Consider the following 25,170-nt stretch of genomic DNA (forward strand, 5'->3'; position numbering starts at 1 on the left):
ACAAACATTTATCAGTTTCTATCTGTGTTGGGGCATTATGGACAAAGCAACAAAGGAAGCAGACATGTCGCTGCCCTGAAACACACGTTCTCACAGGGAGAGACAGAAAATAAGCACTCCGTTTACAAATCAGACTAAGAGGAGAGTTGCGGGCTGTGGGGTGGGGTACCCCAGGCCACAGAGCCTCCCTGCTGGAGCTCACCTCTGCCCTACTGTTCTGATCAAATGTGGAATCTGAAATATATGCTTGTTTGTTTCTTGGGTTCTTAAGTCTTATGCAGCAAGGATTTGAGACAAGCCTAGGGCATATTTTACATTCAAAACAGGCTGTTGTTTTTTCGTTTTGTTTTTGTAAATCTATTGGTTCTTGGCCCATCTTATTGCTTCTCCAATATAAGGCTCTTCCTCCTCTAAATAGAGAACTAGAAAATGTCCAAACTATCATGGATGCCAATTAAAGTTTTGTTTTACCAGAAGATGAGTGTTGCTGGGAGCAAATGAGGAGATGGAAGGGTCGTCTTCTGGGCCAGGTGTGAGGGGAACGTGCTCAGAGTGGAGCCAAGAAGAGTGAGAGATGGTAGAAGAGCCCCAGGTGACATGAAACTCTGCAGGCTGGGAGCGGGGCCCTCAGATGAGCGTCCAAGGTCCCTGGCTCTGTGGGAGAAGAGTCAAGGGCCAGGACGAGAGGGCAGAGCCCATGACAGATGGGATGGGGAAGGTGAGATACTCAGTATGTCTTAGTTTAGAAAGAACATTTATATAACGGATTAGAAAGGAGCAGAGTAAAACAGTAGGATGAGGTGGTTAATAAGGAAAATAAACGTGGTATTATTCCCATTGTAATCAGATTGTATTAAAACCTCTGAAATTCAAGGTCCAGGGGCCATGGTAAATATCCCAGCCTTTCAGCTGGGATCCCAGAAGGGCCACACTCTTCTGGATATTTCTTGGTAAGGGCTCTACCCTAGTAGTAAAGGCAACATGGAAACTGACCATTCCTAACAGAATCTAAAACCAACTCTATTCACCTATCAGAAGAAAATGTGACCCTCTTAATAGAAAGATCACCCAGAGCCCCTACAAGTTTTTATCAATTTCTGGTTTCAATTAAAAAATGGATGAAGCATGCTTTAAAATGATCAAATGACTGAAACTCAAGAGTAAAAAGAGACAATAGATTTGACATGGAAGCACCTAAATGTCCTTTGACAGATGACTGGATACAGAAGTTGTGGGGGTGTGTGTGTGTGTGTGTGTGTGTGTGTGTGTGTGTGTGTGTACATGTATGGTATGTATACACACACACACTGGAATACTACTCAGCCATAAAAAAGAATGAAATAATGCCATTTGCAGTAACCTGGATGGACCTAGAGATTATCATACTAAATTAAGTCAGAGAAAGACAAATATCACTCCATATCACTTATATGTGGAATCTTAAAAAAATGAGACCAATGAACTTATTTATAAAGCAGAGAAGACTTATAGACATAGAAAACAAACTTATGGTTACCAAAGGGAAAGAGGAGTAAATTAGGAGTTTGAGAGTAGTAGATACAAACTACTATACATAAAATAGATGAACAACAAGGTCCTACGGTATAGCATGGGGATCTATTTTCAATATCTTGTAATAATCTATTATGAAAAAATGTATATATATATATATGACTGAATCACTATGCGTTACACCAGAAACTAACACAGCACTGTAAATCAACCATACTTCAATAAAATAGAAATATAGTGCCAAAAAAATAGACAGGAGAACCAGACCTATAGGTGAGTCAGGTATTGAGATGGAGAATTTAAAATCACAACGAACCAACAAATTCAAGAAAATAGACAAAAAGAGAGATAAAGTAGATAAAACAATGCAAAGTTTCAGCACAGAATTGGAATCTTTGAAAAAAAGAATAGGCATTCCAAAACTGAAAAAGATAATCTCTGAAATTAAAAACTTACTGGATGGGTTTAACAGCAGACTGTAGAAAACGGGTTTGAATGGGGTTAGAAGCAGACACAACAAAACAGGATTAACGACTGAAAGAGAAGTTATTTCATCTAGAAATAACAGGGATGGCCTTACGGCAACAATAGGAAAGAACTGAATTCTTCCAGGCTCCAGAAGGGCCTACGTTCTGCTATAATTCTGTCATGTCTTCTGGGGAGGCCGTGGTGGAATACAAAGCCATTAAAATAAACCAGGCCATGTTCTCCTAGAGTGTGTGCCTGAGTTCCCTTATGCAGTCGTTTGGTAATTTTAAATTACCTCTGTGTATCGGACTTTAGGGGACAAAGAGGAAGAAAGAAGGGAACCAGAAAATCACTCTTTAGAAGAAATCTCTTTTCTTCTTAGCTTTGAAAGGTGCCAGAGAAGAGGAAACTCAGCACTTACTTGAAAAATGAGAATGCAGTTCCTAATCTGTTTTATTTAAAAGGCATTAAGGATAGAAGTAAAACACTTACCAAAATTGTGACAAGTTGTTTTTCTTCACAGTCTTCAATTGCATCTATATTTAACTTTTCTTTAAATTTCTAAAATGTAAGAGAAATGGAGGTGTGAACTTCCTATGAAGTCGATTTCTATCTGCTCTTAAAATCAGTTAAAATAAACTACACTATGGTGAGGCCCATAACAAAGATGCATTCTGGATACAAAGACCTACAGCACTTGATTAGGTAGAATTTTCTCTCAAAAATAATACAAGTAACTTCTCTTTTCCCCCAAAATGTAACAGTAGCTGTCTTAAAAAAAAAAAAAAAAAAAAAAAAAAGACATGAGATGTTTGCATGTAGGGGAGAAAAATGAGTGGCTTACATCTGCTTCTCTATTAGTTTATAGCAACTTCCCTTCATTCTCCCCAGACGTTCTCATCTTCAACATCTCAAACTCACAAATCAAATTTCTCTTCTCAAATCACCCAGCAAAACCAAAAACCATCAAAAAGAAAAGAAAAAAAACCCAAGGAAGGGAAATAGAAGGAATAGAGATAATGGGGTGTGGTATTTCCTCTTAATTGGGTGGTAATTAGAACACTATTAGCAAATATATTTTTTTAATTTTTTAAATTGAGGGATGGTATTTTTAGGCTTATTTATTTGTTAATTTTTTTTAATAGAGGTACTGGGAATTGAACCCAGGACCTTGTGCCTGCTAGGCATGCACTCTACCACTGGGCTATACCCTCCCCCAGCAAATATCTTTTTGATCCCCCATCATCCATGATATTGATCTGGGCCAACATGAATTTTAGTGAATGAGATGTGAGTAAAGAATTGAAACAAGCTTGCATAGATGGGCTTGATCTTTGTACTTCGGTAGTCACCATAAGAACATCTGTCCGGTAGCTGCTGGGCAAGAAGGACGAGAGATACAGAGAGCAAACCAAACTCACAGCTTGGAGTCCAGCCCAAACAAGATCAGCTGAAGCCTGGTCAACCCACAAATGCAAGAGTGACACATAGATGCTCACTGTTGTATGCCACTGAGAGGTTATGGCTGTTATGCAGCATTCATTACATGGCAAGAGCTGACTGATATGTTTCCCTTTCTGGATGTATTTTTTCCCTTGCTAAAAAAACTCAATCTAGACCTCACTACTCTAGCTCCTACAGAGCTATTTTTAAAAAAGTGCTATTCCAGCCAAGCAGCCTGGAAATTCAGTAAGGCTCTGTGTACTGTGGGCCACCCAGGTTCTCCCCAACCCTCCTTTTCTTGTCTCCTCCTCCTTAGCCCAGGACTAAACTTATTGTCATTTGTCAGACCTCTGGGTAATTAGGTGAATTCCAGAAGGGCTGGTTAGACACTGTCTAGAACTGAATTCCTCACTTACCAGAATAGACTTGATTTCTTCAGGAGTAGCTTTGGTGTGGTTCATGAGCATCTCCTGAGCTATGTCCTTTCTGTTTTCTAGCTTATTCATTTTCTCATAGGTGTCAGTATTTAAAAGAGACCATCCAAGAAACTGTGTGAGAGTCTGAAATGGATAAATGTGATTCAATTCTCTAAAATTAAAGGAAAATTGATTTGTAGACAGCAATCTACATGCTTTCCTATCAATCTCCCTTTCACCATCAACAACCCATTCCTGGTTTTAATCTAAGAAAAAAAAAACACACTAATAATCAGCCCCAGATAATAAAATCGACTAAGCCCTTGCTTTTCAAAATGCTCCATGTATCATGAATACTTTATTAGAGGGGAGGAATTATAAAAAAAAAAAAAAAACCAAACAGTAGGATAAAGCACAACCTGAAAATCAGAGAGGGCTGGGGGTGATAGCAAGAATGAGGGGAAATAGAAGGGGAGTGGGGAGAAGGGAGAGAGAAATTTTCCACCCCAATTTCCTAGTATTGGAAAGAATTTTGATTAAACCAGAAGTTCATAGTTTGGCAAAAAACAGTGCAGTTTACGGAAGTCAGGAAAAAATGACAACATCTTGACTACAACCCTATGTGACTCGTGTCTTAATTGCCTTTCAAAAACAGCATTACAGAACAAATTATGCATCCTCTATTATTTCCTGAATTTCATCTATCTCCATTATTTCATAATGGCACTTACCTCAGTAATGTGCTCATCATACTCATCAAAAGGTTTTCCATCCTTCCTGTTGTAAAAGGTGGCTACCCCCACGATGTCTTCTTTCTTGTTGACAATAGGCAGGGACAAGACATTTTTGATGACCCAACCAGTTTCATCTACAGGTCCCTTCTACAAATAATAAAGACCATGAGCTTATTTAAATTATTTTGAAATAATTATAGATTCACAAGATGTTGCAAAAGAAATGTACAGAGAAGTCCCATGTGCCCTTTACCAAGTTTTCTCAATGGTAACATCTTGCATAACCATGGCATACTGTCAAAACCAGGGAACACACACTGGTATGTTCCACGGAGCTTATTCAGATTTCACCAGATTTACATGTATTTATTTGTGCATGTGTGGGGGTGTGTAGGGGTATTTCTGTGCAAAGTCATCACATGTGTAGAGACATGCAAACTCTCCTAGAATCGAGTAAGACCTCATCCATCACCATGAGGCTCCCTTGCACTACCCCTTTATAGCCAACTCCGCCCCCCAACTTGGCTTATTTTTAATTTAAAGAAAGAATAATCTTTGGGTGTTAAATGCACAATTCCTATGTTGTGTCAGAACATGGCTAGGACTGTACAGACGTAAAAGTGTTCTAGTACATTTGGTTAAGTGTCCTAGAATCAAGCGTCTGTATTGGGACAACCCTACCTTCTTCTCTTTGCCTACCCCCACCCCCACCAGCTCTGTGGATGGAAAGTACTTACCTGTGTGTTACCCAGTGTTCCCTGTTCACTATTTCTGTCCTCCAGCATCTGTTTAGCTAATTGCTTATATTAAATTCTCTCTATTGAAACACCTAGTGTAGTTTCTGTCCTCCTGACTGATCCATCAAGATCGTTTTATGTTCTGTAGTGTGGTTCTATTTAGTAAATATCTGTCAAGCCCCTGGGATGTGCCAGGATCGGGGCTAGTTGCTGGGGGTACAAAGATAAATAAATCACGGGCCCTAACTTCCAGGTAACAGTCTAGTGGGGAATGCAGACACGGAAGTTCAGGAGTGTTTCTCAAAGTGTAGTCCAACGATCAACTGATCAGATTTTTTTTTCTTTTTAGCTTGTTTCATCATCTCTGGGCATGCATCCTAGATAAGCCCCCCAGGTAATTCTGACGCCCTCTGAAGCCCAGGAGCCATGGCTTGGCCCCTGCACAGTGCGCAACAAGGCAACGGCAGCCAAGCACTCACCACACCACACTCCTCCCTCCCACCCCTGCTTATTCACTCATCATTAGAGACTCAAGTGAAGTCTCACCTCTCCCATGAAGCTTTCTCTTTTTTCACCCACGTGGAACTTTTCCCTTTCAGAGTTTCATGAGCACTTCTAGCCTGGACCATACAGCTTAGCATTTAGATAATTTCCAAATGCTGCAGAACTGTTGGTTTTTGTACTTGGGGCTATTTCTTAATCTTAACCAAAGAGCTGTTTCATAAACAGTTGAATTCCACATACGTGACTGGACAGTGCTGAGTATATGACGGGGGCTCAGTAAACAACTGCCTTATTAACTGAAGAACTTGTCTTCAGGCTTGGAATGAAAAGCAGAGAAACCAAACCTCAGCACGTAAGTCCTCATGGTCAAAGCTTTGGGAAGAAGACCAGTCAAAGTCTTCATTTTTGGAAAATACTGTGAAGTATTTATATACTTATTTCGTCACATGGACAAGAGACAAAAATCAATAGAAACTGTACTAACTTTGTGCAAAATAACTTCACAACCATAAGCACTTGTGTATGTATTTTTTAAAAGCTTTCAAAATAAGCTTTTCTGACTGCCTCCGTTTTTTTTTTAGTAAATATTCATTTGTTACCTGTTCATGTTCATGTATTTTGGTATTAAGTAGAGCTTATTGACAGAAAAGTGGTAAGATTTAAGAAGATTTAAGAAAAGTTGTAGGACAAAAACTTAAAAATGAGGAAATTCTATGTGCTTTTTCCTGTGAATTAGGATCACCTTAATTGGTGTTAAAGAAAGAGCCCCTCACTCCACTTCAAAGAGCACCCTGAAAATGTCTAGTTCCTAATCCCTGGAAACTGAACAAGTTACTTCACATGGGAAAAAGGCATTAAGCCAGCAGATGGACGTGAGGTTATTAATCAGCTGGTCTTAAAACAGGGAAATTATCCTGGATTTTCCAGGTGGACCTAATGTGATTACAAGGATCCTTAGAGGTAGAAAAGAGTCAGGGTCAAAATCAGAGGAGACATGACAACAGAATCAAGGTCAGGGGGATGCAACTGCTGGCTTTGAAGATGGAAGGGAGCCATGAGCCAAGAAATGCAGGCACCTCCAGAAGCTGAAAAAGATGAGACAGGGTCTCCCCCAGATCCTTTAGAAAGGAACTCAGTCCTGCCAGGACTTTGAATTTAGCCCATTTTGGACTTCTGACGCCAGAACTGTAACTCAGCTGTGCTGCTTTGAAACACTAAGTGGTCATTTGTTACAGCAGCAACAGGAAGCTGATCCACCATGCCCCCAAGGAACGTAGTTTGAGAACCACTGGCTTATCAGGTCTGCTCTGACCGTAGTTCACTATGAATCATTGGTTTGTCCATTAAACTTCTAGGGTGCAAGACTGGTGAGAATAGAGGAGGGTGTGAGCAGGTGGAGAGAGTATGGGAAGGCCTCGAGGGTGGAGGCTGGGTGGGGAAGGGGTCCTTGGGATGATCCACAGGGCTGATGCCCTCAAGGAAAACGGGCCAGGAGCCGAGGAGGCTGACAGCCCATCAAGATGCAGTCCTGGGCCCGGGCTAAGACAGAGGAGGGGAAAGTGTCTTAGACCCCAGTGCAGTCCTAGAAAAGCATGCAGGGCTGTAAGGGATTCCTAGGGCCAACAGCGGGGTCAGAACCATCTGGCGTCTCCCAGGACTAGCCTGTGTTAGTGTCCCGGCCCGTGGGAAGGGTAGCCTTGGCGCTAACAGTTGATTTCTGAACCCAGCCGCCATTGGACGGTCATCTTTCCCACAGGCAGAGGCCTGAGAACCAAGTTTTTATGGGCACCACACTGATGTTTCTTGGGGAGCTGGGAAATTCCTAGGGGCTGGAGGTTTATATGCTGTCAGAGCCCCTGTGGGGCTGCTCCCATGGAAGCCACAGGCCCTTACACCTCAGAGCACAGCCAGTTCTCCTGCCCTCCCTGTTTAGACATTGACTTTAAGGTTCAGACACTTTAGAGAGTCCTTGTCCCCTTTTTCCTGCCTATGGTCTTTCCTGGCACCCAGCTGCCATAGAGGGGTCAGGATTAAGCCTTTGGCTGCAAGGAGGGAGGAGCTGGAGCAAATGCACAAGGAGTCTGCATGTTTCCATGTCAGTGAGCAGAGGGACGAGCGGGCAGAGCCCGGGGAAACCTGCCCTGTAACTGAGCAAGTGTGCAGGCTTCTTGGGGCTGGGCCTGGGCCATTTCTGCTGAGGGCGCACCCCTCACCCGCACCCCCAGGCTGGCTTCACCACGTGGGCAGGGGTGGGGCCCTGGGGGGTGTCTGTGTGAGGGACTAGAACACAGACGCTAGTGGTCCCCACCGGGAGGGCACTCTCTACTCCTGTCTGGGGCAGGGCTCCAACTGGATATTTGTTAAAACAGGACTCAGTACAGCAAGGGCCAGAAAGCAGAGAAGGAGAAGCTGCCAGGCCAAATGCCAGTTCATCCCCTGCAGTCAGGTAGGTAGGGGGTGGGAGGAGGATCTCTGGATGTTGGAGGAGGAAAGATAAAATCAAGAGTCTGATAGCAAGAGAGGCCCCAAGAACCCAACAAGCAGGGGTTTTTTTTTCCTCCCTGTTAACAGCTTCAATAAACTGCAGGGAAGGACCGGGAAAGGGCTGAATCCAGGTGGGAGGATGTATCCAGCTAATCATTCATACAGAGAACATTTACTTAACACGTCTGATGTGCCAGGCACGTTTTAGGCACTAGATGACAAGGGGTGGGAGAGGATGGAGAAATGGCAGGACCTCCCCCCAATCAAATTCTGGGGTGACCACCCCCACCCCATCCCCTTCACTCACCCCCCTCCTTCCTTCCCTGAAGAACCTGCCCCTTGGTGGCCACCAGCCTAGCTAGCCAGGGTGAGCAGGACAGAAGCCCCGTCCAGTGCCTCCTGGTCACCATTGAGCATAGGCCGACTCTGGGGACGGAGCAGGGGCAGAGCTGGCCTTCCTCCCCTAACTGTCTGGTGAGGCCTGGCAGAGGGCAGTTACCTGAAACGTGAAGTATTCATCAGCAGGGGCATTCAGCATGTTACAGATCTGTAAAGCAAGAGGAGACAAAAGTGCTGAAACATCACCTGGTGGAGCCACAAAGCAGAATGAGAAAGAACGCGGGGGCAAGGGTTTCCTCCTTAGCTCTCCTCTGCTCACAGGCAAACCACTCACCCCGGGCCCTCAGCAAGGCCAAGTTTGCTAACAGCACACTGAAGCTGAGACAGGCTGGGACCTGGGACCCTTTACCCCCAAGTGCTTGCATCTGAGCAAACGTCTCCTTGAGAAATAGAATACAAAGCAGCTCTAGGGGTCTAAAAATAACTACCTGCATGGTTAGCTGGGGGCAAATTACAGTAAGATACAAAAAAGGCCACTGCCATTCCTGAGGCGTCTGGAGCAAAAGCAGGGTGCTGACGTGATCCCAGCACAGGGCACCACCTAAGCCACCCCTCCAGCCCCACCCACTGACCCACCCCTCTCCTCACCCCATTTAAGGAACCAGCTCGCCCCTCCCACCCAACCCCAACCCTGTAGCAAACGAACAAGGGCACCTGTTTCTTGTTTTCCATCCCTCCTGCAGCAGCACGAGTCCCAATAAAGCCTTGCCTGAATTTCTCCTTTGGCCTCTTACCAATTGCTATTGATTAAAGAGACCTGGGTGGGTAACAGAGTTAGCTTCTCTTCTGCTATTAAGTCATTGGATGACATTTAGTCCTATCTCTGACCCTTCCTACTCTCTCAGCCTCTAAGGATTCTTCTTCCAAAGTGAAAGCAACTACCTCTTCAGACCAAGAAGAAGAGGAAGCTAAGAGAAAGGCCTTTCTGCCCAGGGAAAGTGTGGCCGCAATCTTCTTTCTTTCCTTTTGTTTCCTTTCTTTCTTTTTTTTCTGATATGGGATCTGGGTGGAAGAAGATGGCTAAGGTGCAGGAAGCAAAAGGCAGACAGCCGTTTAGGGACACCAAGGTAAATATTCACTATGACCTAACCTAATTATTTAAGAGATGGGGCCTCCAAGAATCTTTCAATGCTATTTTCTGGATAATAAAAATGACCTGCAATTTGAATCTTAATTATTTGTACATTTTTGACACTCCTCTAAACTGCTTGAAACTTTTCCTTTTAGCTTTTTCAAACTTTTCCCTTGATAATTTTCTCACAAACCCTTTTTAACAGAGTAAAGTCAGGCTTTCGGGCGAGCTGGGCCTCGCCGGACTTAGGGGAACACATGCCCACAGTGTTCTCACTAAGCCAGTAAATCCCAGCTCTGAATGCAAAACAGCAGACTTCAGTGACTTTTTAGAGTTGAAAACATTAGACATTAAAAACGAAAATTAGTTTGTAGAACTACATTTGTAGAATTGGAAGCATTCAATACAGGATCAAACCAAGCTGGACTCAATTTGACCTATAAACTTAAGAGATGGGAGGGAGAGAGGATTTTTGGATATTGAGTAAAAAGCTTGGTCTCTAGGACCTTGACCCGACTGTAGATGTTCTCTGGAGGCCTGAAAAGTCTGGACTAAAACAGATATTGTCGATGGAAAGGTCAGAAAAAGAGAACTAAACTGCTTCTTGCCTCTTTACAACACACCTAAAGGATGCTCAGCCAATCAGTTCATGTTACTCAATTTAGATCATAAAATTAATGCATAGCACAAATGAATCCTTAAATTCCTAAGCTATATCTAATAACAAAAACTTTGCAAGATTTTCACACTTGCTTTGTAAGAGTAATACAAAAATAGCTGACATGGCTCAACCACTCTCAGAAAGCACTTCTCTTGTGCCAGAGGGGCCCCAGCGTTAGTGTAGTGGGTGTAGAAGCCTGCTCCTCCCTACTCACCTGATGATTCGATCTTCAGGAATTTGGTGAGCAAGTTGTTAAACTGTTGGAAGCTTGAAATCCCCACGGTGGAGCAACAACATGGCAACTGGCAAATGATACAAATGAGGGCTTTCCCCACCCCTCGCCGGGAGAGGTGATCCACCAGCACCCTCCCCAGACATCCCAGATCTAGTTTCAGTCCACGAATTTGAACAACATCACAACCTCTTGGAGCTTCTACTTCTTCATCTTTGAGAGGAAAAGCTTGAACTTAATTGTGAAAATGCCTTCCAACTTTAAAATGCTATGATTCAAAGAATCTTATATAACTTTGGTGGGAAGAAATAGCCTTTTATTAAGACCCATTTGTGGATTTGAGCCAATTTAAGGATAATTAAAAATTACCAAAAATGGAATGATTTCTTCTCCTTATGGTTGTGAGCAATAGCCTCTGAATTTGGTATTAAAGCTATGTCTCATAGTGAATATTTACCTTGGTGACCGTAAAAGGCTGTCTGGCTTTTTCTTCCTGCACCTTAGCCATCTTCTTCCACCCAGATCCCACATAAGAAAGAAAGAAAAAGAAAGAAAGAAAGGAAAGAAAGAAAGGAAAGAAGGAAAGGAAGGAAGGAAGGAAGAGGAAAGAAAGAAAAGAAAGAAAGAAAGAAAGAAAGAAAGAAAGAAAGAAAGAAAGAAAGAAAGAAAGAAAGAAAGAAAGAAAGAAAGAAAGGAAACAAAAGAAAAGAAAGAAAACAAAAGAAAAGAAAGAAAACAAAAGAAAAGAAAGAAAACAAAAGAAAAGAAAAAATTGCGGCCACACCTTCCCCGGGCAGGAAGGCCTTTCTCTTAGCTTCCTCCTCTCCTTGGTCTGAACAGCTAGTTGCAAGTATGTATTTTTAATGTTGTCTGTCTTCTGTGCTGTTCCTGTAAGTTTGCTATTAAAATACATTAAAGTATTAAATACATACATACCCAGATTGGTCAAGGGATTTGCCCAAGGCAGGCCTGGGTCATTGCACCTGGGGCTTCTGAGTCACAGCCTCTTGCTCTCTTCCCCAGAACCCACCCCCATATTACAGGAGGCCCCAGGGATGGCACTGGGCTGGCTGGGTCTGCTGAAATGTTTGATATCCTCTAGGCCAGTGGGTTTCAGCCAGGGGTGATTTTACCCTCCAGGGACACTTAGCAAATATCTGAGACATTTTGGATTGCCACAAGCAGGGTGGTGCTACTGGTACCTAATGGGTAGAGGGCAAGGAGGCTGCTAAAAACCCTACAAAGCAGAGGACAGCCCCCCACTACAGTGAATTATCTAGCCCCAAATGTCAGTAGTGGCAAGTGTGAGAAATCCTGTACTACACACAAAAAGTATATTTTTAGTGCATCCTGCCTCTTACAAGTACATAGTATAGGGTGACACATTTGAGAGTGACAAGGAAGACTATTAATAACTCATGAGGACAACAGGCATAAATAGAGGTTGTTCCATTGGGATATATGTTCACCCCATATGCTCCAAATGGGATATATGTTCACCCCAGTTCTGGAGTCCCGGGAAATGGCTCTAGTCTCTGAAAATCACTCAGGGAATGCTAATTTGCCTGATGAGCAATTTGGTGAGAAATACCTTAAACTAGATTTACACCGGTTTGCCATCAGTCTTGGGCTACCAGCAGAAGGGATAAGAGCCAGGGTGGGGCCAAGGGCAGGAGCTGAGATCTGAAAGGCAGCAGTAAAGAAAATGCAGTGAATCTGTGACAGAACCAAAATCTGGGGGGGGTGGGGGGGTGGAATTCCTCCTCAGCTTTGGGAATTGGCTTTGGCAAATTGGTTAAATGGTAAATTGATGACATGGCAGTGAACCATTCAATGAGTTGGCTTTTGATGTGTTAGCTTTCTCCAAATTCATTTTTGGACAATAATATGCTTATCTAGGAAACATCTAGAAGAGAAGAGGTGCTTAAAAAGTGGGGCACACATTCCTTTATACTGGCTGTGGCAGCTTTGGGAGCATCGGACTTGATAAAAGTTCTAAATAGGGGCCTGGGAGATGGGCTGCCAGCAAACTGAGGACTGGGAGCAGTGGTCAAGCTATTTGGCTATTTGGTGAGGCTGAAAATTTTTGTGGTATCTGTGGATTCAGTTAGGAATGAATTGGAATGTTTTGGTCATTACTACCAAGTCGACAATGCTATTTAAAAAGATTTCAATTATTCTGGAGCAATTTTGAAAATATGACATTTGTTAGTACACATTGCTGTTTATTCTTAACAGACGTAAGATTGCTTCTCTCTTCTTTTTCTTTTCTTCCCCTTTGGCATGTCTCTAAACTGAGGAAAGAGATCATGTCAGCTGTGAGGCCAGCTAGTCCTGTCACCAGCCAAGCCCAGGGTTTAGTCACCAACAAGGTCCAGGGTTTAAAAACCCTAGAACGAAACATCCCTATGTATACAGATTACCTTGCAGTCACAACAGAATTTTCCTTACTCTGCTACCATTCTGAACCCAGAAATTTTCACAGTCAACAGAGGCAAATTTGTGACAGTAAAAGAGAAAACTTTTACTAGACCACCTAGATTTCATTTCACTTTCCCTATGGCCCTTGGGTGACTCTTTCAGTCACTGTAACGTATGTGCCTATTTACTCTGTAATGAAGATGCGTGAACACTGACAAAAACATCACGACAACGCCAAAGGAAAACAACTCTGCAAATAAATGCTGTAAAAAAATGTTTTTTTTTAGAAACTTGGGTTTGAAGGGGGAAGAAAGAAAATGGCCAACATAAAAAAATGTTGAAAGCATCGAACGTTCTTCCCGGGAGTAATCTTGCTGCCCCAAATCTGACACAGACAGTGGAGAAACCCAGCTAGGGAGAGAAGCAGCCATGAGAAAGAAGAAAAGCCAGGTGGAGGCCAAGTGGGAAAGCTCTGGGGACCCTGGTCCTCTGGCCTGGAGGCCTGTGGGACCTACCAGAGACCTCTTGCTTGTTGTCTTCCCACCCCTGACCTCTCTTAGCCAGAGCTGCCCAAATGTGCACCCCATCCCAGCCCCACCTGAGAGCCCAGGGCAAAAATCTTCATTTCTTCTATCAACTCACTACATTTTGCACCGCAATTAGCAAGTTCTTTCTTTATGCATTTTTCTTTTTTGTCAGTAATGTTCCACGTGTCAAAAGTCTTGACCAAGGGAACTGGACTGGACTTAATATCAAATTGAACCCAGCATGATTCACAGTCACAAACTGCCAAAGGATGTCTGAACGGTGTGTGGCTGCAGAATAAGAAGTTAGGAGATGGATCAATCCTTCACATGTAGACCAAATATTTTCTTGTAGAGTTGAGGAGTCTCTAGTTCACCTACATTCGACGGCCAGGATGCCTCTCTCCTATGTCCTGTGCCAAAGTGGCCACCTCACCCTTACCTGGGGGATTCTTGCTTTCTACAAGTGTTCCGATCTCTTAGCTAAGAAGTTTCCTCCACCATTATTTAAGATTTAAAGTTGTTCAATAACTTACAAATCCATTTTCAGCAACGTATGTTGGCAACCCACTAACAAGCGTCCAGTGGTCTGCGGGAGGGGTCCTTGAGGAAGATTAGAAGAAAGAAAATCATTGCTAGACAGAGAAATGCACCACGTGCAGAAATAAAAGGGCAACGTCTGCAGCTGTTTCATGACAATACTCACGGAATGACTTTGATCTCTTCTTTTCCATGTAAAATGTAATCGATGATTTTGTAAAAGATGACTTCCTAAGAGCAAAGAGAGAATACGAGAAAAATCTTACTTCCCAAAGAAAACACTTTCCCTTAATGAACTTATACTTTAAAATTTCAATAGTGCTGTATTTCCCAACGACATTTCTCTGCACAATATAAATGACTAAACTACTCATATCCTAATGCAAGCTTGTAATAAGACTAGAAATATTATTGGCCACTTATCAACAAGCCTGTTGAACTGATTTTAGAACATTGAATTCACCCAAACAGCTTCTAGAGGGATCTTGGTTTCTCTTTTAATTTCCTTCCATTAATTTCTTTTAATTTCTTTCTATTGTCCAGAAATCCCTGACTGATCACTTCAGTGGAACAAGTCATGGAATTTCTCAACCTCAGTGTTTTCCCTGCCCAGCTGTGCAGTGAGCACTTACCCCCTTCCAGCACTCGCTTATTTGAACAGGTGTCTCAGAGACAGGATTCGGTGGCTACTTTGTCAAAATTGGAAGAGACTTGAGAACTAGTCTCTCTACTTCTTTGGGCAGATGAAGAGCCCGAATATTCCATCCCATACCTTTCCTTTGCTGTGTGCTGGGGACAAGGTAGTAAACAAGCTTCCCGTGAAGCTTGCAGTCAAAGGAGAAATTTAACCCAACCCTTCCCTAGAGACCCCAATCCAGTGTGTAGAAGAGGCCTTGGGCACAGTGTGTTTAAAAAACTATGCAGGAGGCTCTAATTGCATTCCCTCCCTATTGAAAAGCACTGATCCACCAGATCCTGGCTTCACAGGAAAGGAAACTGAGAAGTTAAACAATGAGTTAAGGTGAGGGTCATCCAGCTGGCTTGGGGCAGAGCTGAGACTTGAACCTCAGACTCCCTGTCCAGTGCTCTTTCTACTGCTCCAAGGTCTCCCAGGAAGTTATAGGACTAGAACCCAGTACTTCTTGGGTCAATGCTCTTTCCCCTATGTATGGCCTCCTCTGGTTTTAGCCCCTGGTACCATGCACAGATATCACCAAGGAAGATGTTTGCACTTACTCTGCCATCTGGTGTCTTTGGACCTTTATAAGGCTCGACTTCTCCAAGCTTGACTGGCCATTCATCATAGAATTCCTGGAGGCAATCATATTTAAACATTATTAAGCAAACTGTTCTGTGACTTACCATATCTTACATAAGTGTCATGTATTGGCATGTTTTATGTTAATTTATAATTCTGGAATTTTGAAGCTCTCTTCCAGCAATACTGCTTATGAACTTGTGACTGTCAACAAGTCAGCCTCTTTAATCTATAAAATGGGGATAATAATGGAATGTATACTATAAGGTCATTGTGTGGATTAAATGAATAACACAGAGCACCTACTCTGACACACAGTTAAAAGCCCTCAATAGATAAAGGCTCTTTTATAGACAATTAAACTAAATCCAGAAAGGGTAAGAGGTTTGGCCAAGGTCAGCAGAGTGGCCAGCAGTTTGGGTTGCCTTACTCAACATTCATTCTCTGCCTCTTCCCTGCTAACGGAACTTGATTTTATTTAGGTATCAGGTGGTAATTTGTTCAGAGAAGCCCGAGAGTGGTCTATACAAGGTGCCGGGATTAGTTTGAGGGCAGGTATGTGGCCCAGTGCTGGACAATGAAGAAAGGGAAGAAGTCTGCCAAGGGGCTTCTGCGGGAAGGTTTTCTTCCGACAAAAAGTAATGACGGGAGTGGGTATAGCTTAGTGGTAGAGCGTATGCTCAACATGCACGAGGTGCTGGGTTCAATCCCAAGTACCTCCATTAATATAAAGGAAAAGTAATAAAAATGGTATTTGTAGGAAATGTCTTCAAATTCTGTCAAGGCTATGCATTTTGAGCTGCAATAGCTATCTTGCCACCATAAGAAGAGACCTCATTAGCTATGCTGAAAGTAGCAAAGATTTTAACAGGAAAAAAATGAAAAGTGCCTAGGACTTTACACTGAGCTCTGAATTAACCAGCCTTAGAACTGCCCTACTTTGGAACACCTTCTTAAATGAGATAATAACCATAATATTATTAAAGATGCTTTTAGCTGGGTCTGATGTTATTTTCAGAAGTAATCAATAATCAATACATGCAGTTAGAAAGTCCCAGAGCCAGGATCAGAACACAGCTCTTCTGACACTTGATCCTATGTTTATCCACTTAGAACAATTACCATGAAAAAATAATTTCCAATCACATGGGGAGTAATAAACATAAATGATATGGTATTCATCAATTATGTTGTACTAGGAGAACTCCAACACAATTAATGAAGTAAGATGAGAAATGAGCATTATATTGTGTGAATAATAGTAAATATTTCATTATTTCTACTTTAAAATAATTTTAACTTTTCAGAATATAAATCCTCAAACTGGTCATGATAATATAGTTTATTATTATGCCTTACTATGTGCTAGATACCACAAAGATACAGATTAGGTAGATATGAATATATAATTTCTAAATAATCTCAAACCCTCACAACTGATGAGAGATGTCTTCATTTTACACATGAGTAAACCAAGAATCAAGAAGGTTAAAAGAACTTGCTGAAGGTGAGGAGAGTGTGTGCTTAGCATGAACAAGGTCCTGGGTTCAATCCCCAGTACTTCCATATAAACAAACAAACAAACCTAATTACCTCCCCATCACCATCAAAAACAAACAAACAAAAAAGTAAAATAAAAGGATCTTTAAATTTTAAAAAAAGAACTTGCTGAAAAGAAAGAGTCAAAGAACTGTCACTACCCGAATTCGAGACTTACTATACAGCTACAGTAATCAAGAGAGTGTGATACTGGTGAAAGAATAGACAAAAAATCAGTGGAACAGAGTAGAGAACCCAGAAATAGACAAAGACAAATATAATCAACTGGTCTTTGGCAAAGGAGCAAAGGCAATGAAGAAAGAATAGTCTTTTCAACAATTGTACTGGAACAACTGGACATCCACATGCAAAAAGATGAGTTTAGACATAGATCTCACGACTTTCACAAAAAATAACTCAAAATGGATCATAGACCTAATTGGAAAATATAAAATTATAAAACTTCTGGAAGATGACATAGGAGAAAATCTAAGTGAACTTGTGTTTGGTGGGATTTTTTAGAAACATCAAGAAATGAAAAAATTAGACTTCATTAAAATGCAAAACTTCTGCTCTGCAAAAGATGCTGAAAAGATAAGCCACATACTAGAAGAGAATATTTGCAAAACACATATCCGGTACAGGATTTGTATTCAAAATATATAACTCTTAAAACTGAATGATAAAAAAGAAAAACCAATTAAAAAGTGGGCAAAAGACCTGAGCAGACATTTCACTAAAGAAGACCTACAGATGGAAAATAAGCATATGAAAAAATACCTACATCACATGTCATGAGAAAATGCAAATTAAAAAAACAATGAGATACCACTGTACACCTACTAGAATGACCTAAATCTGGAACACTGACAACACCAAATGCTGGCAAGGATGTGGAGCAACAGGAACTTTCAGTTATTGCCAGTGGGAATGCATAATGGCACAGCCACTTTGGAAGACAATCTAGCTGTTTCTTACAAAGCTAAACAGTCTCATCACATTTTCTAGCATTAGCCCTCCTTGGTATTTACCCAAAGGAGGTAAAAACTTATGTCCACACAAAAATCTACACACAATATTAATAGCAGCTTTACTCATAATTGCCAAAATTTGGAAGCAACCAAGATATCCTTCAGTAGGTGAATGGATAAGCAAACTATGGTGTATCCAGACAATGGAATATTATTCAGCATCAAAAAGAAATGAGCTCTCAAGCCATGAAAACACATGGAGGAAATGTAAGTGCATATTGCTAAGGGAGATCGTTTAATCTGAAAAGGCTGTATATTGTATGATTCCAACTATATGGCATTATGGAGAAGACAAAGCTATAGAGGGAGTAAAAATATCAGTAGTTGCCAGGGGCTTGGGGTAGGGACAGGGAAGGACGAACAGGTGGAGCACAGAGAGTCTGCAGGGTAGGGAAACTGTTCTGTATGCTATTAATGGCAGATATATGACTATGTATTTGTCAAAACCCATAAAACTGTACAATACAAAGAGCTGAACCCCCAAAGTAAACTGTGGAATTTAGTTAGTAATAACATATCAATATTGATTCATCAACTGTAACAAATGTACAACATCAAGGCAAGATGTTAATAATATGGGAAAGGCGGAGTGGTAGGGAAGAAAGAAGACACATATGGAAAAACCTCTGATCTTTCTGCTCATTTTTTCTGTAAACTTAAAATTACCCTAAAAGAATAAAGTCTGTTAATTATTTTTTTAAAGACTTGTTGAAGACATATAGCTAGGAAGTGGAAAAACCAAGCTAGATCTTTTTTACTTCAAAATGCACGTTTTTACCTCGATACAATACTTTCTTGGCACTGGTTCTTACAATCTATGGTAACTGGTAGTTTACATAGTGTATCCATTTTTTAAATGGATCACATTTCATGTGATGTGCATTTTATAGGTGATTTTAGGTGAGATAAAATGTACAGAACAGTGACCTTCTCCTTGGTCATGTCCAGCAGTCCGATAGAGTATCGTTCGCAGTTCAGATATGTCCTAACAGTGTAGAGCGCTTTGTGAAACTGTCGCTCAACATCTGTGAGCTCTTCAAATACTTTGTTGGCTGACCACATAAGGATCTGAAATTAGGTATTAAAAAGAAAACAGTTAGAACAAAACACACTATAAAGAACTAGAGTAGAGTCAGAAGAAAACCAGAGGTGCATCAAATAAAATGAATACGTATCAACAAACATTGCAATTCCATTTTTGAATGTGTACACATCCAACAAACTGCTCAGATTCTCTGAGTGGGATGATGAGCAGACCTCTGCAAGGCTGTGGGTTTATGAAAAGGGAGAGGCCATGCTTGGTCCCCATGTCCCAATGTTTTGTCTCCAAAGGGCAAATGATCTAACAATAACTGCAGGAAGTGCTTCAAGATGGTGGAATAGAAGGGCGCGGAGCTCACCCTCTCCCACAAATAACAGTAAATGCAGAGACGGTCCCTGGGCAGAGGGTCCAGTACTGGTGGCCCACTGGCTCTTTCTGGCCCTCATGGGGAGAAAGCCAGATGCCTCCTTCCATGCATCTTGAGCTAGTCAAAGGTTACCTGACCTGGACAGTTAGAATGGGATGGGACCTTGGAAGCTCCATCCCAACCACCCTCTCACCATCGTACTAATGAAGAAACTGAGGTCCACAGAGCAATCCAGACTCAGGTAGCCTGGCTACCAGTGGTGTTCTTCAAGGAGGCAACATACTTCAGAGGACTGATACGCTTCTCAAAGTAATACCTTTACTACGTACCAGGATCTGCCAAGAGCTTTATGCAAGCTAATTCATCTAATGACCATTTAATAGTCACAACAACCATGTGGGGTAGATACTATAATTATCATCGCCACCTCACAGAGGAAGGAACCACCGCTACCCAGGATATAGACTGAAGAAAGCAAGTCATCTGTACCTACAGACAGAGGGGCAGGAAGGCCAGGTGTGAGGGCAGGGAGGGGACCATGAGAGGACACTGAGGATGGAAGTTTGGGGATCTGCTCTCTGTGGCTTAAACCTCCACAAGTGATAGGAAGTGTCTGTGCTTGTTGCCTCTGGGTCCCTTTGTCAGCTGGTCCGCATGGAGTGACTAATGTCACCTCCCCTTTACCTGGCTTCTTCGGGATTCAATATTGTACAGGTAGTTGGTATGATGAAGCTTTAGGATGATAGAAACAAAGTTGAGGTATTTGGAAAAGACCTACAGATGGCAGAGAAAAACAAATGAGGGGTGACGTCTTACTTTCAGTTATACAGCAAATAAATTTCCTGAGCCTCTGATGGGATGCCCAGGATTAGCGTTACCTCCTCATCCTGTTTGGAAAATTCAGCTGCTTCAACTTTGTTAACTGCCATAACCACAGCAAGAACTTCCTTGCCCATCGTGATGGGGGTAGCCAGCAGGTTCCTAGTGACATACCCAGTTTGTTTGTCCATGAAGTCAGAAAAATGGTTGTTCTGAAAGATATATTCACACATTTGCCAAAGTAGCACAGAACCATGGAGTGCAGATCTAGGAATGGCAAGAGATCACTCCCTCTAGTCTAAGTCGTACCGACAGATAACCAGGGCCCCAGCACATGGGTCCCAAACAAACATTCCCACCCACCTCCCATCTTCTGATTGTGTGGAATGAAACTGCCCATTTTGGAATGAGCATGTCCCATCTGAGCTACAGCCTCTCCAGGTTAGGCTGAGGTTGGGCCAGGAGAAAAGAGGTGATGCTGTGGCCAAGTGGAAAGTGAGGTTCTCAGAGGAGGGGAGGGCAGGATTATAATAGGCAGAAAGTATGTGCCAGAAAGAGCACAGCTGGGATTCCAGGTCTACTTCATAGAGCTCTTCTTTTTTAATTGAAATATATTTGATTTACAACGTTGTGTTAGTTTCTAGTTTACAGCAGAGTGATTCAGTTATACACACACATATTCTTTTCCATTATAAGTTATCATAAGATACTGAATATAGTTCCCTGTTAGAGCTCTTCTCAATTGCAAAAGTAAAAGTACACTTGAAACCAGTCAACCCATATATCATAATGTAAAGAAAGAAATGATTAATCCCGCAGACTTCTCCTAACCTCACCTACTTAGGAAATCTGTGTTACCTGCTTAGTATGTCTCCTCCCTTGCCTTTCTCTATGCTTGGACAAAGATTTTTCTTTTCCTTTTCCAATAACATTTTCTTTTCAATACTTTCATCACCTAACAATACCTTATGGACTTCTCTCCAGACCAATGCATATGGATGTGAACCCATCTTCTAAATTCTTGCATACTCCTCCACAGTGTGGGGGCTCCAAGATCCACCCAACCAGCCTCTACTGATTCTGTCTGTGTGTAGTTTTCCCCACTGCAAACAATGCTGCACTAATCACTTTTACTTTTATTTTTATGTGGTAGATTCCTCAAAGTGGAAATTCCTTTTGCTGGATCAACAGAGAGATGCAATTTTTATTTACACAAGTTACTTTTAAAGTCTTACTTCCACTGGTCATGTGTGAGAAGACCACCCTTTCACCAGAACCAGACACTTATCAGTTTTTAAATGTTGCATCAAGCTAATGTCTTTCATTCATAATTTATATTTCTTTCTTGGGGGGACAAGAAGTGGATCATCTCAGGTACAAGCCTCCTACAGTAGATGTAAGAGATGATTCTAATACACTACCCACGGAAAGGACAGAGTGATGAGTTTGGAGAGGTGCACAAATGGAAGGGCTTGAGAAGCAGGTCAAGGACGGCAGTTATCTTATTAGTGGTAACTGAGAGGAACACCCACTCTAGTTGGGTGTAGAGGCGGGTTCTTACTATCACCCCTTTGAACCTGAGACTTCAACTAGAACTGAACTTTCAGCCCGACTTTGAGGCTCAGTGGCCAAAATTCACGTGGTGTTCCTTTTACAAGTTGTATTATGTTCACGTCCCCATGTTGATGGTAGTAAAAAATTAAAGTAAAAATGTGAGAGACCACTGGTGTGTGACTTCTGGGCCAGAATTTCCACCAGGGAACAAGGGCTGCTTGGTCGACAGAACTCACAGCTCAGCTCAGAGCAGTAGACCTGGGCTGAGCCTCAGAATCACGGTAGATGAATGCAGATTCACAGACCCCATAGCAGACCCGCCAAATCCTGATTTCCTACAGTGGAATCTGTACTTTTAGTGGATGATTCAGTTCTGAGGAGGATCCTTAAAAATGGGAGCTGCTAAGGGACTCGGATGACCCCAAATCCCTTCTCCACCTGCCCAAAGTGGAGCCACACAACCCAACTACTTACGTAGGAGGCAGCATTGCACAATGAAGAAGGTTCTGCAGTCAGACTTCTTTGGCTAAAACCAGGCCCCAGTTAACTAGCTGTGAGACGTTGGGCATGCTGCTTACCCTCTGCGTCCTTGCTTTTTAATCTGAAGATGGGAACAACGATCGTAACTACTGTCTCAAGTCTCTGATGTGAAGAGAGAATGACACAGTGCGGGCAGAGCACTTAGAAAAGGATCTGACACATAGTAGGTGCTCAATAAATCCTGGGAAGAGAAACCTGGGACCTTGGAGGCCTCCTTGGATGAGAAGTGCGGTTACATTTTGCTTCTGCTCCTAGCTTTTGGAACCAGTTCTAATCACTAAAGAAATCAGATACTTTTAGCACATTTGATCCTGAGGGCCAGCTCTCCACCCCCACCAACCAGAGCCACCTCTCTTTCCTAACTACTTTATCGGCGACTTCTCTCTGCTTCCTGTAGCAGCTTCACTCTCAGACCAGAATGTCTCCAGACTTTGTGACGTTCATTCTCTTAATGCACTGCGAGGCCAGGCTGGCTTGCTGTCCATTTCCCTCCTAACCTATTACCCACTACAGAGCATGATCACTTTCATTCACACAGAGATACTGGGCCCTAAAGGAATAACCAAAATGCCCAAAATATGCACCCTGGGATGGAGTCAGGCAGCATTTCTTTGCAAACACACTTCATTCTGCAGCTTCAAATGCTGATGCTATTTTATTCTAAATTCTAAGCAGAAGGAAATGTTCTTATGTTCAATTGGCCACTTTGAGAAAATGGCTTATAAGTTTTAAAATGTAATGCTTGCTTATCACTGTATCTGAAAATGCTGGATAAAACCATCTGCCAACCTACCAACACAGGATAGGTGAGGTGAGGTTTTCTGGTTTTTTATTTTCACTCGTTCAAACAACCCTTGGTGAAGTTTTTTTTTTTTTTTTTTTTAGTAAATCTTGTATCTTTCAGATTCACAAACTCATTTGATGGTCCTTCCAAGAAGCCAATGAAGACAACTGAGAACATTGGTTCAAGCAGCAGGCCACCTGGATGGTTAAATTCTGATTAAACACCTCGAGATCGGCAGTCAGAAAGAGAAGAGGGAGGAGAGGGAGCTATAAGCACCCTGTTAATTATTGAAAACAGGATTCTCCTGTGGCTTTCTTTTAAACCACAGTGAGGAGAACCACCCATAGAGTTCCTCAGCAGCTTTCCCAATACAGTAAGAAATGATTAACTGGAGAAGATGTCTCAGTTTCCTGTTATTAAGTTTCCTTGCCTTTAACCTGTTTTAAAAACAGGCAATAATCATTGACCCGGTTTTGGCCACCCACACTCCGCCCCCAACTTCTCTTGGCATTAATATAATGTTATCATAGCTGTCATTCATTGAGTACCTACTAGGAGTCAGGCACTTTACAGACATTTCATCTGCACATTTGGTCACCTCTGTTTCTCAGGTGCAGAAACACAATCCATCATGAGGTTACCTAGACTCACACCTGGATCTGTGTCCAGGTTGCCTGATGCCAAAGCGCTCACCCGACACCACGTGGCTCCCCTGTTACCAAGGCTGGGAGTGTCCGGTTCCACCTCCTGGTCCATGTGCGAGAAGTCCTCCCTCCCCCACGCCCACACTGCCAACCAGAGAGAGATTGTGTGCCGTCAGGGCTGTGACCAAAGAGGGAGGGCTGGGAAGCCCTGGGTTATGATCCCAGAACCACCACATCCTGCCTAATTGACCTGGAAAAGATTCTCACATACAATGGATGGAAATAAAAATATGGTCCTTGCCTTCTGTGCAGGGTCTTTGCCAGAATCAAGCGAGATAAAGAGTGAGAGAAAGGAAAGGAGCAGCGTTAATAGAAATGTCACTCAAAACATTGGTTTCCAACGCCTTTCTCTCCGCAGATTTTACCGAAGTGACTTAAGTGCGGCGAAACTGCAGGGCTGTGGGGTAGGGTGCGGGCAGGAAGAGCCTGGACACAGTGGGGAGGCCTCGTCTTGTCCAGCCCTCTTGACAACAGGCCCTGGACTCTGAAGAGACACAGCCCCCATGACCTCAACCTCCGGTCCACCCAAGGGAAGAGTTAAACTAACAACTCCAGGGGCCCCTTCCATCTAATCGTCCACAGTTGGTTTGAAATCCGCTTCCTCCCTCTTGCATCTGCTCACTCAATAGGCGGGTGGTTTTCAACATTGGCTGCATATTTGAGTCCCTGGGGAGCTTTTAAAACATACTCCTGGCTGCGCCCCAACCTCTGTGAGTCTGGTGTAACTGGTCTACTGGAAGTCTCAGACATCTGTATTTTTAGAAAAGCTCACAGTTTGATTTTAACATGCATCTAGAGTTGAAGAGCACCATTCTCGGAGGAAAAAAAAACGTGCTTAGAAGCAGTAGAAATGGAGAACAAATGAGGCCTTTGTCCCTGAGCTCAGGGGAATGTCTATCTTCACACATCCTCAGGAGAAGGGAATGAGGACCAAAAGAAATGCCCCACTCCCTCCTCCCCCACCATTTACTGCCCTGTCCACGCTGGGCACTCATCACTGCCAGCTGTAGACTCAGGCCACCTAATTTCTTAAGCAGCTCCATTCTATTATTCTGTCCTCAGCATGGGGAACTGGGTACAGCAGAAGTCATTATACTCATTTCTTCTTTTTTTTAATGGAGGTGCTAGGTATTGAACCCAGGACCCTGTGCATGCTCCCACTGAGCTATATCTCTCCCCTTATCCATTTCTTCTTGAAAAAGAAACTCTTTTCAGAAAAAAAAATCTTGTGTATCACTTTCTTAAATTCGCTGTCCTAGTTATTTCGAAGATGGCCTCAGTCGGAGACTGGCAAGACGAATACTCCCGCAAGAAAACCTCAGGGTGTGTGGGCAGAGCCTCGTAGCTGGGATCAGAGAAGTTTGCCTTGAGGGCACGGGTCAGTT

The 25,170-nt window shown here is 42.6% G+C and overlaps 1 protein-coding gene across 3 annotated transcripts in view; it reads right to left on the reverse strand.

The window, feature by feature from the left end:
* Positions 1–25,170, reverse strand: part of PDE6C (phosphodiesterase 6C) — a 60,160-nt gene that overhangs the window by 26,577 nt on the left and 8,413 nt on the right. For all 3 annotated transcript variants that reach the window (XM_074373927.1, XM_074373926.1, XM_010971210.3), the window contains exons 2-11: positions 20,263–20,415; positions 20,069–20,158; positions 18,903–19,043; positions 15,384–15,458; positions 14,314–14,378; positions 14,144–14,210; positions 8,798–8,845; positions 4,571–4,720; positions 3,840–3,983; positions 2,473–2,541 (exon numbers count right to left, since the gene is read on the reverse strand). In XM_074373927.1, coding sequence (XP_074230028.1) covers positions 2,473–2,541; positions 3,840–3,983; positions 4,571–4,720; positions 8,798–8,845; positions 14,144–14,210; positions 14,314–14,378; positions 15,384–15,458; positions 18,903–19,043; positions 20,069–20,158; positions 20,263–20,394 — 981 coding nt within the window. In that variant the 5' untranslated portion in view covers positions 20,395–20,415. The remainder of the gene's footprint in view (positions 1–2,472; positions 2,542–3,839; positions 3,984–4,570; positions 4,721–8,797; positions 8,846–14,143; positions 14,211–14,313; positions 14,379–15,383; positions 15,459–18,902; positions 19,044–20,068; positions 20,159–20,262; positions 20,416–25,170) is intronic.

Source organism: Camelus bactrianus, chromosome 11 (assembly GCF_048773025.1).
Source record: "Camelus bactrianus isolate YW-2024 breed Bactrian camel chromosome 11, ASM4877302v1, whole genome shotgun sequence".
NCBI lineage: Eukaryota > Metazoa > Chordata > Mammalia > Artiodactyla > Camelidae > Camelus > Camelus bactrianus.